Source organism: Falco cherrug, chromosome 3 (genome assembly GCF_023634085.1).
Source record: "Falco cherrug isolate bFalChe1 chromosome 3, bFalChe1.pri, whole genome shotgun sequence".
In the NCBI taxonomy this organism is placed as follows: Eukaryota; Metazoa; Chordata; class Aves; order Falconiformes; family Falconidae; genus Falco; species Falco cherrug.
This window is the reverse complement of record NC_073699.1, coordinates 1,577,739-1,596,058: the sequence shown is the minus strand read 5'-3', so window position 1 is coordinate 1,596,058 and position 18,320 is coordinate 1,577,739. Positions and strand designations below refer to the sequence as shown.

Below are 18,320 nucleotides of genomic sequence, written 5' to 3'. Positions count from 1 at the left end.
CAGGTCAGAGGAGTGGAGCAAGGGGCCTTTGCTACCTTCAGGAGACTGGCCGAGTGCTCTGTCACCTCTTGCCGGGAGAGCTGAAGATGTTGCTGCTTCCTCAGCCCGTCGAAGTGCAAGCTGAGCAATGCATGAAGCAGCAGCAACCCCTGGGCAGAGGAAGGGGCTGGCAACCCAGCAGTTCTCCTGCCTCACAGCTTGCACATCCCTGCATAGAGCTGCTTCCCTCTGGCACTCTTCCACGTCTTCAAATTAAAAGCCTATGGACTCCCTTCACTTAGGATCATAAAATCCTACTCCACTGCTGACACGAGCATGCTAAAAACAATCAAAATGTCATACTTCAGGGCACAAAGGGACTTCTGCCAGCATTAAACCAATGGAATTTAAGATATAAACACCTAAATGCCATCTTTCTATGGTCTTCAATTTACATGCAAACATAGAGAGCTTGGGATACCTCAAGAGCCTTCTGCTCCCCTGAATTATCACGCAGTAACCACTGCCCAATCAGGAATATGACCTTTTCTTAGGAGAGCAATGCATTCAAAGGCAGACCTCTGCACTGCTCATGGCCTTGGAACTCATCACCTCAGCATCTCAACACCTAGTTGAGTGAAACAGGACGCAATGAAAATATTCTGCATGCTGCTTGCTTTCACCCTCAACGTTGAGAAGTCACATACGTAATTATACTTTTACATGTGGCGGATGTGTAGTCATATCCTTTCATGCTGGTTATTTTTGCTCCACGTTGAGCGTACAGCTAAATAAAGTAGAAACAGATATAAATTAGGCCCACAGAAACAAGAGGACAGAACTTTTCTCACCTTACTTGGAAAACTCACTTCCTATCACTTTTTTTATTATTTCTCAGCCTCTTTTTAATTACAGCCCTCAAGACGAGTAGCAATAACACAAAGCACCTCGTTTACCAGACCCAATCCAAAACAATGGCTTAAAGCAAAGGTGACTACATTTAAGTTGTGGATAAATGTATAGTGTATCCATCTGTTTCAACAAGAATGCTCACACTCAAAAACATGGGTAAGTAAATAAATGTGAGGTTGTTGACGTTTTCTTCAAACTGTTATAGCTTCCAGCAAAGACAACTCATAACTGATTTTCAAAAGCAGGTTTGCAAGTAACCCCTTCTGTGTTTCATACATGCAGCTCAAGTTATAGCTGCCTTTCTCATTGACTATTAAGAAACAGAGGGGAAAAAACAGATATTTTTTTCCCCATTACCGATGAAATCATAGATAATAGGGCAGAACCTCCAGTGAGCTGGGACAGGCACTGACACAAGGTTTTCGGTCTGATGAAAATTGTAGCAAGAAAAGGAAAAGATCCTCCTTGACTTTTCCTTTTTTCATCATTCCCATCAGTCTTCTACAGGACTTTCTACACAGCTACCCATCCAAGCAGGACTAGGGCACAGTTTGTACAAAAGAAGTAACAGCAACCAAGTTGCCAGAGTGAGGTAGGAAATCTGGGCTTATCTTTCTTTCCAAAAAGTCTTCCCCTTGGGAAGGTCTTAGCTCTAAGCTTCTGAATTTCTCCATTTCTTTTTTTAACATACTGATTTATTCTGAAATATTTAAGAGTGTGTAGGGAAACAATTTGTGAATGCAGTTAGTGTGACATGTCCAGATTTCATAAATCAATCTGTGAAACCAAAGAAAGCTGGTCCACTGGTTCTACAAGAACATAAATTCTGGGTTTAAATCCCTGTTCTGCCATAGTCCTTTGCTCTGGAACTCATCCCTTCAACTCTGTATTCTGGAACCCTGTTTATGGGGCAGGATAATGACATTTCAGGCAGGAATAGTGTGAAAATATATATATTAATGACCTGAGATACTCAGGTATGATGGTAATAGGTTAAGTCAATGCCATAATTGGAAAGGTAGACAGCTGGGAATGAAATGATCCTGTTGTGATTAATTACATGACACGGACACAAGAAAAGCCCAATCTCACAGTTCTTTGCAAACAAATCTCCCAATGAGAGAAAAAAAAAAAAAACCAAACACATCAAATCAAAGCATTGCTTTCACCTCTGTAGTTGCTCTTTCAGAATTACCACACTCCACAGGCCAACAAAAAAAAGCCAGATTAGTTTGCTTTTGCCAAAATAACTTCTGCCAAAGCTCTGGCAAATTTGCACTGTGCATTTGGGCCTGCCTTTCAGTTTTGCTTAAAAGAAAAAAGAAAAAAAACAGCAAAACTGACATTTACAATAAAATGCCTTTGCTACTACAGAGCCAAGTCAGAATGGAACATTACATTTACTCCACTGCCCTCCACCAGAGAAGTGTGTTGACCAAGATACCATGATAACAGCACTTAACAAGAGACCAAAAGGTTTCTCTGGAGAGTCTGAACATCTGCGTCAAAACAAACTCCCCTTGCCCACCCCTTGTTTCTCCACCTGAGCATTAATTCCCAACTCCTCCACAGAACAGCGGCTTTTTGCTCCCATGGACAAGGATTTGATCCAGCATTTTTAAGTCTTCCCCAGTCATCTCCAACCACCCAAAGCCAGTCATCTGTCAGCACGCCCGTTCATCACTTGCTGTTTCACCTGTGTGAGCAACCCTGGCACTGCCTAAATGGATGAGAGTTTCCCAACATCATGTGGAACTTGCTCTTTGCATGTTGCCACTTGTCTGTCTGTCCATCTGCTTTCATCTCCCATATGGAGCCATCTTTGCTACCTCATATATACATTTGAATTCCTCTGTTCCTTGTGCATTTGTCTCATTTTCTGTTGTGTTTCTGTCTGAAAAGTAGCCCTGGCTACTTTTCCAAATACAGATTGTAATGTGGTATCCACTGCTATGTGAGGACACACTAGTTAGACTGCAGAGAGAGAACATCAGTTTTCTCTAAAAAGAAGAAGAATTCAGAAAAAAAGGCTTTTATTTTTTTTTTTTCCACTTGGTCCATTCATTAGTAGAAAAAAAGCATCAAGTGCAGTTAGAGAAGAAAGGCTTCGTGTGGGGAAAAGAAGAAAAAGCCAGTAAGACAGTGACTTGAGGTACGAAGGATTGTTTTTCTGGTTCAGAAGCCTGTGCACTTACCTGTTATAACTATGAAGAAGATCAAAAACCATCATGTCTGTTGTGTTGACAAACTTGCACTGGACAGGCATAAACTCTCCATCTGCTGAGCACTGTGGCGGGCTCTTCTCCCCAAACCCGTGCAGAATGCGGCGGTCTCGGATCTCACAGTTCCCCGGACCTAATGGGAAACAAAGGTAATGTTTATTGTGTTTTAACATCCCACAAACAGCTGAATAGCCACCCCATGGTCTGAAGAGGGGTTAGATTCATTACACTGAACGTGGACACCTAGGTGCCTCTTGTCTTTATGAGGAGCAGGGACTTGGACCCTGTGATCCTTATGGGTCCCTTTAAACTTCAGATATTCTATGAGTCTATGAAACAAGGACTTGAATGTACCAGTTAAGCACCTATACTTCTATAGGATAAGTGTAGGCTGCAGTGTCCAAGCTCCTGATCTGCCACCACATTTAAATCATTCACACCAAACCTTTCAAACCTACAAACCCCACAGTTTTGTTAAATATTACTTACACTGCGTTGGCTTTCCTCTCTGCCTGGTACCATAAATCTCCATTCCTTCTGGATCCACGCACCAGCACTGGCCCAGCTTTGTGTCACACTGCACCACATCAAAAGCCCCTGAATCCAGGCACTGAGGGATGTAGGAGATGCTGCTGCTGTTGATGTATTGACTCAGCAAGACCCTCTGTTTTTGCAGCTGGCAAAAGGATAAGCCTGTAATAGCAGAAAGGGGTACTGTTAGACAAAGGTAATTGCTGGGCACTGAATCATTTATTAAGGCAACATCTGAGTTTTCTCAGAGCTGCAAATTCTGATTCTGCCACCCACATGGCATGAGGACATTGATGGACCTGAGGCTGTGAAAATTGGTATAGAGAAACCCACCACAAATGGGGTTGAAGTCCTCCAACTCAAAAGACAATACACTAAGTTGATCTTTCTTTCATGATTTACATTATGGTGACCTTCGCAAACACAGCCCATCCAGGTGTATCACATGTCTGTGATCAGCCCTGAAGAAACTGCAGAACTCCCACTAGAAAGACTCAGCAAATTACAATAAACTAGAGTCCATCTAAGACTTGATTTGATTTCAGCAGTTCATAAGCACATTTAAATGGTTCTTTACCCAATCTGAACAGAACCAGAAACTTGTAACTTACAAGACAAGGGATATCCATTCTGTTTGCTGCCAGGTACCTCAATGCCATTGACATCCACACACCAGCAGGAAAGACCGTTCCTACTGCACTGAACCGTCCTGAAGGAGATCACAAGTATTTTATTTTCTCAGTGACAGTGTTCTCAGTCAGTACAGGACATAGACAAAAACATAAAGCAAGCCAAACAAGTTCAAGTACTTTAAATAATGGAATGATAAAGGGCTGTGTTTCTGGTGAGACTACCTGATGGGAGCTCTTAATTCTAGCAATTCTCAGAACTCTTCAGGAATTGCAGATAAGTGACTTTAAGTCATTCAAGAAGCAAGTAGATTGGACAGAATCCTAAGTCTAAGTATTTGAGATTTACCACACATTTTGAGACATTTTCTAAGTTAAATCTAGAATGGTCAAGGTCTCCACCCTAGGTAATGACAGTAAGAAAATAGCAGATAACATGACAATCTGTACTTCCCCTCAGCATTAACTCATTAACTTCTTCCATCTTCAAGCAACATGCTGCTCTCTAAATCACTGTTCTCCATGTGCTTTTTATTTCCTTTAAGACCTTTAGAAGGAAATCTAACTGTCCGGCTGTGCCACTTATAGCAGGGTGGATAACTTGGCCAAGTCAACTTGGCTCAGCTGTGCCATCTAGCACACTAATCGCAGACCATGCACCCATGAGCATGGGTAGGAAGATAACAATTCACAATAACCTGCACCAAATATTTAACGTACAAATAATGCTGCTAGGATTTGCCTATTAATCTTAGATTGACCTCTTAACCCAGGGATTATTTCCAGCAACAGCGGACTCATTCAGGAGAGGCTGGATCTGCACCATGGCTCAATGAAGTCATTTCAAGTCTCCTGCACCCCTCACCCTCCAGTCCACTGACACAGCGGCTGTTCAAAACAGAGGCTAAAGCTTTCATTAGTAATGAAAGGTCACATTGTATAGAACAGCCAAATAATAGCAGGGATGAATTACCTGAACTGGCCATCTTCTGAGCACTGAGGAACATAGGTATCTCCTCTTGAAAAAGCCTTTTCCCTCTGAAGTTCACATGGACGCAATGGTTGGGAATCTGTCTGGTATTCTGAAAGCAGCAAGAAAGCAAACGCCTAAGGGTGGTTTCCCCACAAGCCTGTTCTTATCAAAACCCTGTTAGTACCAGCCCTGTGTGGTGGCAGCCCCAGGTTCATGGACCCTCCTTGCTTGTCTCCCCATTGCTCATTTTGTACATTCCTGCATGGGACAGCACAGGGAGGTACTGAAAAATCTTGCTGGTTTGTTGTCTGCTGCAGGATACACACATGATGGAGATGCTCATGAACCCTTTTCCCAGGCCTGTATTTAAGTAGTCTCAGCTCTGTTAATCACTTCAGCTCTAGCTATCATTTTCTGGTACCTGGAATACTTTAATTACTCAGAATTAGTTGTGCCTATCACCACAAAACAGCCCTTTGCCATAACTACATACATCACTGTTATTGTTTCTGAGTATTTATTCTTTATTGAAGCTAAGTCACTCACTATTCCACCAAAAGGAAAGGTATTTCTTCTTAACCTCATGAAAGACCTGAAAAGAATCAATGTCTAGCAGTTACCATCAGACATTCATTTTAGAAGTACGTCTCAAATTTTACAGGGCAAGTGATCAACTACTGAAGCCCTCTAGCAAGGAAACACTCAAGTCAACTTCAAAACCACATTTGGATGCTGTTTGAGGAGAATGATGAAATTCAGTGGGGTGTGGGGTTTTTTTACAGAACAGATTAGTTGATTGGACACTTTCCCCATCCTCAAAATCCATTGAATGCCATGCTCTTAATTCCATTAAGTAGTTCTATAAGATAAACAAACAAAACCATAGCTACAGCAATTTAGACCAAAAGTTCATTTAATCCAGTATTTGGTCTGAGCGTGACCACACATGGTAACGCAAATACATCATAAGTATTCTGAACACTTTTCAGCCCCCAACAATTTGCAGCTCAGGGACTTCTTTAACCACAGATGGTTCCTGTGCACCTATGACCTCTCAATCACTTCTGTTTCTGAGAGTTTTCACTGTGTCACCTTAAGCCAACATGAAAATTTTTACGAGACTGTAAAAGGATTTCAGGTGAGCTGACTGATACATCCACATGTAGGCAGACTCACTATTTTCATCTCAAATGCGACTCCGAGCCAGTTGCTCTGGAATGTGTGGGTGTCTCTGTGCACAGTGCTAGAGGGGGCCTCGTAAGACATCTGAGTTAAGAGATTAAGTCAGTGATTCAAATTGCTTGTTGTGCAGGGCTATCAAACTCAGACCAAAGAACTGGGGATGACAGACTATTCGGTATCTTAAGGTTCAAGCCTAAATTAGATCATTGCACGTACAAGTAGAAGATATAACCTTAGGACATTCACATCCCTGCAGCACCACCTTTTCTTACCCAAGTTCCTTCTCTAGCCCAGCCTACTCTTCCAGAAAACATCTTTTTCCACCCAAAACCCAGGTGCACTGAACTCGGACAACCCTGACCATTTCAAGATCCTTACAGCTTAGCATATAACCTGGAGCCTGTACACCGCTTGCACAACACACAATAACTAGCCAAGTCTGTAGCGTGCAAGATTCAAGATCATGACACACTTCATCAGAATAATACACAGAGCAGCACAAAGGTCACAGGAGCACAGTCACTACTGGACACAGGCAAAGAAAAAGAACAACCGTACTTACCAAATATGTTGGCTGCTGCTGTGCTAATAAAGCAGCAAAGAAGGGTGCAAAACGGGATGGAGCCCATCTTGCGATGGGAGAGCTCCATCCCCTTTTGTCAGTGAGGCTGCCCAGCACACCCTGGTAGCCCTCACCTGCCTTTTTGTAGCAACCGTCGCACAGATGGGTTCACTTATGCGCTGGTAGACTGGCCATGAAATTGGGCAAGTGACGCATACGACGCTTCTGAGAAAACCACAAGAGGCCCATTCACCTGGAACCGCCCTCGTGGTTCTCCTCAGCCAGTTCTCATCCCTGCTCCAGGGAGCACTACCCAGCCCGCTCACCGGAGAGGAGAACAAGTGGCAGCAGGCACAGGGGGTGGCAGAGGGGACTTAGTTTAACCAACACGCAAATCAAGCACATTGACACGGTGCTGGCCAGAGCTCGGACTCTCGCCTGCAGTGTGGTGCAACCAGGCTTTGTGTTTTGTATTAGCAGTACCTTTTTGCATCTGTTTCTAGAGAGCCTAGCCTGCTGGAGGGACAGACAAGAGTTAGGCCTCCAAGTAGCACTAGGAGTAAATACAATGCATAATGTGGTTGTTTATTAAGTGAAAAAACAGTCAGTGGAGCTGCATCCATTCTATTGAAGGGAACTGAGAGTCAGAGCCAAATGCACTCGACCTTTTGCTTTTACTCCCACTTGCACCACACACTTTAATACAGACAAATATCTGATGGGAAGCAGTATAGCTTCTTGGGCTTCATCCTCCAAGCATAAGATCAGTATGACTATTAAGCATGTTATCAAGGTTCATAGTACTAATTACATGCAGGATCCTCAACCTAAAACATACCAGAAATATTATTTCGTTGGTTCCAGAGTATCAGTTCTTACTTGTCCACCTCTTGTGATTGTTACTCAGCACTTACTTGCACCTGGAATTATGAGAATTCACTGTCACAAAAGCAGAGGTGGTTGAACAAATGGGCCCAGAATAATTAGCTAAATGATAACAGAAGCACACATCTGAGGCAGGACTTAAGCTGATTTCAAGAAAAAGTGACAGCAGCACTTTGCGACTCATGGGTGCTACACAGTCTAGAAACAATTCTACTGATACTCTCTTACAGACCAAGATTGTACCAACAGCGATCCAAGCATCCCTCAGTGTGGGCTGTAGGTCACTGTGGTGCTATGGCATATGATACATATGGTAAAAATGAGCTCAAACAGCAATACAAGGTTGCTTTAGCATTACTAGTCTTTTTTAAATGAGTGAGACTATATCTGGACTTTACTTTCACGCAATCTGCTGTGGACTTGAGGAAAGTCAATGGCCCACAGAAAGATAAAGCTGGGAAAAGATGAAGAATGTGTACAGTGTAGAGGACAGACCAAAAAAGGCAACCTTCAGAGGCATGAAGAGGAAAAGTCCTGTAACATCCCTGATTAAGCAGGCATAGAAAGAAAATGAATTTCTGGACTGACATAGCATTTGTAAGGAAACATACTCGCAGAGCAAAGGAATCCGACTAAACAAAGAATAACCAGCATTAGCACTAGGGTTGCTGTATTAGGAAGGATGAAAAGTTTGACCATGACACATATTTCTGACTCAAGCATGCTTCAGGAGCCCCAGATTTGTGCCAGATCCTCAGTGTGGTGTGGAGTTAGAGGAGAGCAACAAGAGACAGCCCAGCCCGGTGCCCGGGGCTCTCTGGGGGCAGCAGGATCAGTGCTTACAAGGACAATGACACTTCCAAGCCACTGAGACACATATCCAGAGTGTGTGCTGTGGGGTGCAGGTGAGACTGACTTAGTCCCATTTTCCAAAGTTGGTAGAAAAACGTCATTCAGATTCCTTGCACAGCAAACGGGGAGAGAAGCGAGCTCATTAAGGTTGCTGTTCACTTTCCTTCTTGCTACTATTAGTAGCTGGTAACAGAGTAAGGCAGACAGGAATCAAAGCACTATAACTAACAAGCACAAATCTGCAATATCTACATAGCGCCGATGCCCAAGATTACTTCATCTCCTTCATAAACACTCAGAAAGCAACCTCTGAACTATGCAAGTTGGGAAGAACAGCCAAGTCTTAAAAGTCTCTTAAAAAACAAAGTGAGAAAGTGAGTTTCGGCAGTTGGCATCACTTCAACCACTTCTAGATGTACGTCAAACCAAGATGGGCATCTTGGTACACGCAAGTTCAATGGGATGCAATAGCCCGTGGATTAACAAGAAAAAAAAAAAAATTAGTAGTTTACAGAGCAATATGTGCAATCCACCTTAGTCAAGAGAAAAAAAAGGCACTTGTCCTCCATGGCTGGTCAAACGCAAATCAAGAAAAGCTTCACTGCATGACTTTCAGTGAAGGGAAAACTGAATTACCCTCTACTTTTAGCACCTGAGAAAAGTTGGAAGCATATCTTAAATTAGCTTATCAATGAAAGTGAGAAAAGGACTAAGCAGAAAAGGTCCCTGTGACCAATATGGCCTTAAAATTAACATTTCAAAGTCATTGCTCTAGTGCTGGAAATGAGGGTTTTATTTGTTGTATGCACTGGCAAAAAGCTACTCAATGTAGACCATAATTGTAGGGGGAAAGAAAAACGCCAGTGTGATGAAACATTGAAATCACAAACCTCAAGAAGGAAGCAAACCATTTATTCACGTTCCAGTTTTGCATACACTTTCTTAGCAGAAAAGACTTTGTGAAACTGCAATTTTTACATATCGAAAAGCCCAACAGTTCCTGTATATAAATACATAAAATTCTATACCCACAGAAAAGTTGCTCTCACCCAAATAAAACTCGAACCTGAGAAGTCAAACTTAGTTTAAGAAACGACCCTGAAGGAGCCTCCTACATGAGGTAGCAAATTGGAAGGAAGAATTTTAAGAACAGAAAACATTGTCAAATTAGGCCCATATCAATGAGTTCATTTATTGTTTAAATAATAAACTGCTTTTCTGTGTTAAATAAATCACTAATATTGGACAATCCTCTCGCACTTTGTAAGAAAACTATGTAAAAGTATAAACTAACACCATTTGTTAAGTAACACCACATTTACAGATAGAGAACTGTTTTACATTTGGAACCTTTCTTCTGAAGCAAGAGACATCTCAGTCTTCACATGATTTTGGCACAGACAAATATAACAAGACCTTGTGAAGCCCTGATAATCTCTATCATCTCCGATTAAATTTTCAGTTCTCATTCGATGCAAAATTAAAAGATGACAAGGAAAAAAGCATAGCTCTACCAGCCAATACAAATTTCAGTCGCTTCATGCATGACGTTCTTCAGATTGAAAGAATGATGAAATTCCAGTAACTTCTGTACTAAACTTGGCTAGATCAGAAGAGTGGGCAGAGGACTTCTCAACTTTTTGTATTACAATTCACCAGCTAGCAAAGTGCCTTTGGTGACAAAAGAACCTAAAGAAGCTCACATAAGAACATTTGAATTTGCCTTCGTCCCTGCAGAAATGAACCACTTCTAGGACAGGTAAAATGTTTTTTCTTCCTTATCTATTACAGGTAACTTTTTCTCCTTCTAATACTACCACAGTGATGCAAGGTAGAAAAATATTTCTTTCTCATTACATCTGAGATGCAGATTGTTTTGAAACCCCAAACAGAAGTCAGTTCTGCAACCTGTAGTGGTGCAAAGGATAAATTTGCATACTGAATCAATTCAGTGTTTGACGAAAGCAAGCTAATGCACTGTGAAAAGGTACTGCTGGTCACACAAGGACAGCAGCAGGGTGCCACGCTCCTGGTGTCGGCAGGACAAAACTACTTTTGGTCTGTTCAATAATGCAATACTTAACCTTCTCGGAACTGAAGGCCACAGCGTAGGGCTAACAGAGTCAGAAAGCAAGTTCAAGGACAAACACAACTCCTTCAGCCACACAACAAAGCTGTGGAATTCAGTATGCTGCCTGATGTTGTGGAGAGAAATGAATGAAAAAAGATTGATTAAACTCGTGGACAGCTGTCAGTGATTGATAAAACTGACAGTCTTCATAAAGATTTTGGTAAAGGAAACCTCAATTTACCAAAGTGAAAGGTACATTAAGGGAAAAACCAATCTGTACAGATCTTTTATAGTCAGTATGTTTCTACAGATGCCAGCACTGCGTTTCTACTGAAGACAAGACACTGGGCTGGCTAGGTATTTGGTCTGACTCAGGAAACCTATTCTTTAATAAGCTTTCTAATTAGAAAAATGTTTCAGTGTATTACTCCAAGATCTGAATTTGAACTTGTATCTTAAATTTGAGAGATTGCCCCTTCAAGTAATGATTAAAATACCTGATTCAGAATAAAACTCTGAAATGTTACATGTTTACAATCATATCAATTCTTGCTGTGAACAGATCAATTTCTCTCTATCAGTAACTCATTGAGATTCTGTCCAATTTCATTCATCTGCTGCTTATGGTTTTTGTTCTGGTCCATGGGGTGTCTAGAACTTTCTTAACATTGTTTGCTTATTTGTTTTCTATTACAGTGAAGTCCTCAACAACAGCTTGTAGACAATATAAAATAATACCACTAAAAGCAAATGGAAGTTATTTTGCAATGACATCGTACAAAGGCACAAAATTAGAAACACCCTTAGAAGGCAGCCAGCTGCCCACAAAAAGAGATGCCATCACCACGAACTCATTGTTCAAAGACATCATTTTTTAAGAACCAAGTGCATTGCAAAACTCAAACCCTGAAATCGTTTAAAACACCAAAGCAGATAAGGAACGGAAAATTATTCTAAACACTTTGCCACACAGTAAGCGATTCAGTACTGTACGTTATTTACTAACTGCTACATTTGCCTACAGGCTAAAATACAGAAGATTCCCTAAAGCTTTGCAATGTAAACAAATAAATGAGTATCAATGACTGTATTTAACTTATTGACTACAGGCTAAAAATGCAGTTGAAGATTCCCTTATGCTTTACAACGTACACAAGCACTCACTAGCTCACCAAATAAAAAAAATCCACCAAATGGGAGCCCAGGCACATAACAATCTCAACAGACTTTTATTGTATTAGAATGCAGTCAACATTATTGCTATTATAAAAAACAAATCACAGAAGTTTTTTGCTTCTCTCACAGAAGATTTAATAGTGCACTGCTGCCTCTCTCAGAGTGTTTAGTGACAATACACTGGCACACGTGGCTACAGCTGAACAGAGGTGGCTCTGGCCAGTTTTAGAGAAAGGAAGGCTGCTGTTCGAGGTGACCAGCAATTGAACTAGCTTTACTTATTCATTCCATAGAATAAGGCTGGCTCATCTACTGCTCACACACAGGACCGGTGTGTATAGAAAGGGAAATTCACTCCTGAATGATTTTTCATGCTAATTTTCTCCATGTGGTCTCCCAATTTTTTATTTCAGTTTTTCGGGCTGTTGCATAATGGCTTCCAAATGCACAATCTGCTCTCTGTGCAGTGTATTTTCACCATCATTACATGCTCCGTATTTATTTTCCATATATAAACAGATATACACATAGTGTATAACACTTATTGCTAAAGTCAGACCCCCACACCCAGTGCCCAAGACATAACATAGTATAATAAAAACCATTACCAAAGTATTTCAAACATACTCTGTAAAATGATCACCTGAAAGGTATATGGACTCAGTAGAACAGGGAAAAAAAAAAAAAGTGTCAGCTAATAAAACGTGAGAATAGCAATGGGCATTTTGAAAGTGATTAAGTCTCTCACCTTAATAAGCACTCCAAAATTAAGAGGCATGTACTGTAACATTTTTAAGCTGGCAGAGAAAACCTACACTTCCAGTGTTCTAAACCGACATGGCAAAGCTGGGCCCTGCTGGCAAATGAATCGCATCATTGCATGCACTCCCCCTCACACATCAGCACCTCCATGTAATTACTAACAGGGCAAGGTAGTCAAGATGGTTCGATTGCACAACTTCTTGTTAGGAAGCCCCTGTCTGTGGAGTGCTTCTCGCTTCTCACCCCCTACTTTCGCTCTTGATTTTTACAGCAAGCTCCAGTTCAGTTCAGGATCTGTTTCGTGTCTTATAAAATTCCAGTGAAGCAGAGTAATTGGTTTCCCTTCACATAAAAAGGAAAAAAATATTCTGATTTGCAAGCATCGAAATACTTTTACAATTTTACTCTGATGTTCGAGTGACCCCTTTACATCCCAGCCTTCAGTCTGGTAAGGAATGCTGGAGCCCAGCAGTGCCAGAGGGGTTTTGCTGTAATGTTTGTTGAAGTCTAGTTAAGTTAGAAGTCAGATGTGAGCAGAGGGAGACCGCCACTTGCACAAGATCAGAAGAGGCTTACTAAAGGAAGGCAGTAAAAAACATCTGAAGATTTTCATCATGGTACACACACTCCAACTATACCGGACACACTGGAGGCTGAGGACAGTCGAGCAGAGAACTTTCCCTGCAACTGCCTCCCACAGCAGCCAGAAAGAACTGGGAACAAGAACAGAGGAGTGAAACCCTCCAGGCATCACAGAAGAAGCCAGAGTGCAGAAAACTGAAGAACAAAAGGAGAAACAGATGCAAGCTACAGAACAAACAGATGAGGAGCACATGTTGAAGCTCAAGAGACAAAATTAAGAGAGACAGGTGAATGCCAGCCATAGAGGAGGCCTGCATCCATAGAAAAAGTTTCAGTTCTTTGCCACTCTACCAGAAAATCGCAACCCATCTTCTTCAACCATTTTAAAGAGCACAACAGGCTTCTCTATCACTGTAAATCACTCCATAGCTGAACAAAGATCTATGCATCTAAGGCCAGAATATCCAAAATGTGGGCACTACTTAACCTACAGCTACCCAAGAGAAGTGCCTTCCAACCCGTTCCCTGCCGTTACGACTTGAAGCACCTCCACTTTGTCACTGAGACAGCCCTATCACGTGTTACCCGATCATGTCACCAAGACTATGTTTTGTTTATGACTGCAATACTGACATCCTTCAGCCATCACTGGGACTGAAAACACAGATTTCATGACGTAGATGCCTGTGGTACGGTCACAGGAAGGAGGCAGCTTTGGAACGGATCGCCCTCGTACCTCCAAGAAAGAACAAACAACCCTCGGACAAAATGTCGGGCGGGTAAAGTCTCCACAAGTTTGCCATTTAGCCTTGTGAAATCGCAAGAGGCTTCTGTACAGTGGCATTTCGCTTTTGTTTATTACTATTAAGAATTCAAGTTAAAAGAAGGCTGCAATTTTTTTAAAAAGTTACCTTTCTGAGCACCTATATCAAACCCAGCCCTCACGCAGCCTCCTCACAGCACAAGGAATCGCAACTCACACCCCGATAAATGACGCTGCAAACAGACTGCGTGTAGATCCCTGGCTTATTTAGACGAAGCAGGAAGACAGATGGAAAATGATGCCTACAGGAAAAAAGATTCTCTCGATAAGGCCAACGAGAAGAAATACTGGTCTGAGTTGGATCACATTGGGTTTGACTGGCACATGAGCAAAGCAATCAACCGTAGGTTACATTCTGTGCAAAACACTTGGCATTTTTATGGCACTTGACTTGTAAGTGTTTAAAGAAAAAAAAAAATCAAAAGCTTCCCAAACGTTTGAATACTTGAGAAACTGGGGCCAAAACTCATGTTTACATTAGACTAACATCACAATCTGAGAAAGCAACTTCAGGCAAATTTGTAAAGCATTCAAGCAATACACACGATATCATAGCACTGTCCGTAAGGACACTGAGACTGCATTTCTTAGAAGATATGAAAGCTTGCAGGAATTTTTAGAATCCATGACTACACAAGAAATGAAGATAAAAAAATAGTGAAGAGATTGTTTTTGTAAGCACAATTCATCCTGAATAAGGCAGGATCCTGAGGGATAAAATTCCACACTCATGTAAATTTAGAGACCATTTCATATACAAACAAAGACAAGTTAAAGCTGCAAGGGCAACTAACTTTGACCTTACGATCTCCTTTTCAGGATACCACTCCTCCATCTGTGCACCAAGAATGAAACCTCCATCCTCCCACCTGGAATCTCTGCCCACCTTCAGTAACATTTACAATTATATTACAGCACACGCATGCACACACATTGCATAATATTGCTACAGTGTATGCTGTATAAATTATGTAAATACACTCCACTTTGTTTCAAAGTAATTCACCTGGATTTACACTTCTCTTATACAGTACACACAGTACCACATTCAAGGATATGCAGCAAGTGAATAATATATTAAAGCCCCACATATCCAAAACAAAGTAGGTCACTCAACGACTCATATTGTTTGAAGCACTTACTTAAGCACCCAACTATATAACACAGAGTATTTTATTTATTAACAGTTGCTATAAAAATGTCAACAACTCCTCAGCTCCTGTGTTTTTTCTGCATCATGAAGTTGCCAATCATGATTCCGTAATTAACTTCCATGTTACCATGCAGCTCTGCAATGTCTCCTACAGGCCTGATATAGCAGGACTTTTTAAATAGCAGCCACTCTGTAACGGGGCTTTACACATTGCTTTGGACGTCATGAGTGATAACTCACTTCAGATACGACAGACAGATGGGAAACGCCAGGGCACCTTTATTTAGCAATGAACCAGCCATGCTACTTTCTTTCTCAGTAATAGTTGCACTGGTTGCAAAGCCTTTCCCAGATAATCCATCTTTGGCACATTTTTCAATTTTATGCATCCTCAAAAGGCATTCCAAGATTTGAGATGGTCTGTGCATTATAACAATCACATTTTTTTATATATATTTTTACGTAGATCAGGAAGAAAAGTGGAAAGTGTAGAGTATGCAGAATAGTTTTAATAAACAGTTTTACATACAGTACCTTACATATAGAACAGTGTGTTTGCAAATTTAAATAATTTTTGAATGTACAGTGGCTTGTACTCTTTATCAAAAGGTAAATTCAAGTTTACTGTCTATCGGTTCTAAAATGCATTTATACAGATAACTAGAACTGATAAACAGATGTGAGGCATAAAATGTTCAAGTAACTTAATGTCATCAGTTAAATAGCCTCCTTTTAACAGTCATATTTTACAAATTTCAAAACCTGTACATACATTATTTTCAATTTTAGAAACTGCTTGTTAAAAGGTAACATTTCATGTTAACCACCAGTTCTTATAGTTTATTGTAATAAAACTAGGTATGTGTCGATATAAATGTATATAGCATGTATATATGTACATGTGTATCTATACACATATACATACACATACAAATATGTATGTAGCACTGGGTACAGCGGCAACTTTAAGCACAGGGAAAGTCCTGGGCTCAAAAATCCAGCAAGAGCTAACACAGCAAGTAGGTTGCCTTTGGTTTTATGATATTTCATTCACTGAAGCTGAAAGATTTTATAAAAACACCTTGGATACTTGAGATATTTATTCTAGTGGTTTAGTATATTCACAGCCACAGACAGTTTTGCTGCTCTTGTCACTCCTCATCCCAGCTGAGGATGGTAAAGTTTCAGAGGGCCAACACCAGAACTGAGCTACCCAGGACAAAAATTGTACCTTGAATTCTGAATACTGCAATAGAACATAAAAAAATATAAACTAGATACAATTTTGGATGGATTGCTGGCACTGAGTAGGACTTTGGAAAAAACCTTCATGTAAGTCAATCAAACTCTCATCCCAGTGGTTTTATTATTTGGCACATCTGACCACTATTTGCCACTTATGTTTTAAAGGAGTGTAAGGGTGCTGTAATAAGGATTTCTATTTAAAAAAATATTTTTAGAAGGAGACCATGATAAGTAATTTCTTTCAAAAACCAAAGCTAGTATGTTTGTTTTCCTGAACATTCATGAGAGAAGGAAATAACCTTAAAACTTCCCTTGTAGAGAGGATACAGCTCTCTCTGTGCCTATCTTTCACTAGCAAGACAAGAGGAATTCATTAAAAAAGTTCCCAAGAATTTTTAGTCAGCTGAATTCTGCTGACTCAAGATTTTTTGCCAAAGGTTTCAAAACAGTAGCATTGTTCTTCATAGAGTTTTTGTTTATTCAGCTTTCTTCTATGTGGGGATTTTCTTGTTTACCATGTTAAAATCCTATCAACACTTCTCAGTATGTGATATATTACATTTTGAAGTTTGGACACTGAACATTCAGATTTTCAATGCAATAGATTCCTTAATATAAATTTCCTCTCCTCTCTCTAAAGCTTCAGGCTATTAATGTAATCAGCAAAGAACCAGATAAATGCTCAGCTTTTTTGCTGTCTTCCTGTCCGTCTTGTGGCTAGTAAGAAAATTCACTGTAAAGAACCTATTTTTATTTCTTTATTCTTCCTTTTGTCATACAGAGCAAAGTGTTGCTATTTGCTGTACTTTCCCCATGTCAATTAAGAGCTGTTTGATACGTCGCTTGAGCTGAGGCAATCTTGCCAGAGGATCTGGTGGTTCCAGTTCTCCAGTGAAATCAAGCCAGCTTTCTAAAACTACAGAAGGAAAAGGAAGAAGTGATTAGAGTAAGTCTTCAAGAAACAGTTTTCAAAAATTAAACTTTTCTTTCTTACTCTGTCTTTTATAAGACGGGAAAATATTCTGAGGCTGTGATTTTTACTTAACATAAGAAAGTTTTATTAGGGAAACACCAACTAATTCCCTGTTTCACTCAATCCAAACATATCTGATTTGATTATTACTATAAAAAGGTACCTGGGAGCAAATTATACCCTTGGCTAACAATTTACCATCTACGCATATAAAAGAAACCTCAGTTCACAACCTTTAGCTACGACAGCTCTGCAACAGAAAACACAATCCTTAAATGCAAGGCTTGCTTCTGTCACTAACAGGTTCCTGTTCACAAGGTCCAGATTACAGAACGGTTTGCCGATCTTCAACAAATGTTTTCAAGGAATTTCTATGCTTGCAGAGACAGAGGAGGGAAAAGTGAAAAAGTTCAACCCTGTTAACCTAGAAATACCACCAGTACAAGCAGGAATATTGAAAGTAAAAACTGCAAATAGAAACAAGACAACTTTATTTGTCAGAGGTGATTAAGTATGCCTATGATTAGACCACAAGCTCCACTCATTCTTAATTTCTGTGATTGGCAAGTAATATCTACTCCCACACTGTAATTTCATTCCAGTTTCCTCATGAGGCCTGATTTGCCTTCCTGCAACCAGTTACTTATTAATATATAGCAAACAAAAGTCGAAGGCAGAATGATCATTTTTTATTTTTCCTAAATTACTTGAACAATCAGGCCAAAAATACTCCAGGCATACAAAAATCCATCAACTTTATGATCTGTATCTGGACAAAAACTAGGCAAGTTATCTAGGCTTTCTGAAG

The 18,320-nt window shown here is 40.5% G+C and overlaps 2 protein-coding genes across 16 annotated transcripts in view; both read right to left on the bottom strand.

The window, feature by feature from the left end:
• The window catches only part of TG (thyroglobulin), a 161,130-nt gene extending 154,002 nt beyond the window's left edge, over nt 1–7,128 (bottom strand). The window contains exons 1-5 of the mRNA XM_055704249.1: nt 6,991–7,128; nt 5,247–5,355; nt 4,256–4,353; nt 3,603–3,806; nt 3,087–3,246 (exon numbers count right to left, since the gene is read on the bottom strand). Coding sequence (XP_055560224.1) covers nt 3,087–3,246; nt 3,603–3,806; nt 4,256–4,353; nt 5,247–5,355; nt 6,991–7,078 — 659 coding nt within the window. The 5' untranslated portion in view covers nt 7,079–7,128. The remainder of the gene's footprint in view (nt 1–3,086; nt 3,247–3,602; nt 3,807–4,255; nt 4,354–5,246; nt 5,356–6,990) is intronic.
• Nucleotides 7,129–12,008: 4,880 nt separating this feature from the next.
• Nucleotides 12,009–18,320, bottom strand: part of PHF20L1 (PHD finger protein 20 like 1) — a 61,503-nt gene continuing 55,191 nt past the window's right edge. For all 15 annotated transcript variants that reach the window (XM_055703722.1, XM_055703723.1, XM_055703720.1 and 12 more), the window contains one exon: nt 12,009–17,455. In XM_055703722.1, coding sequence (XP_055559697.1) covers nt 17,313–17,455 — 143 coding nt within the window. In that variant the 3' untranslated portion in view covers nt 12,009–17,312. The remainder of the gene's footprint in view (nt 17,456–18,320) is intronic.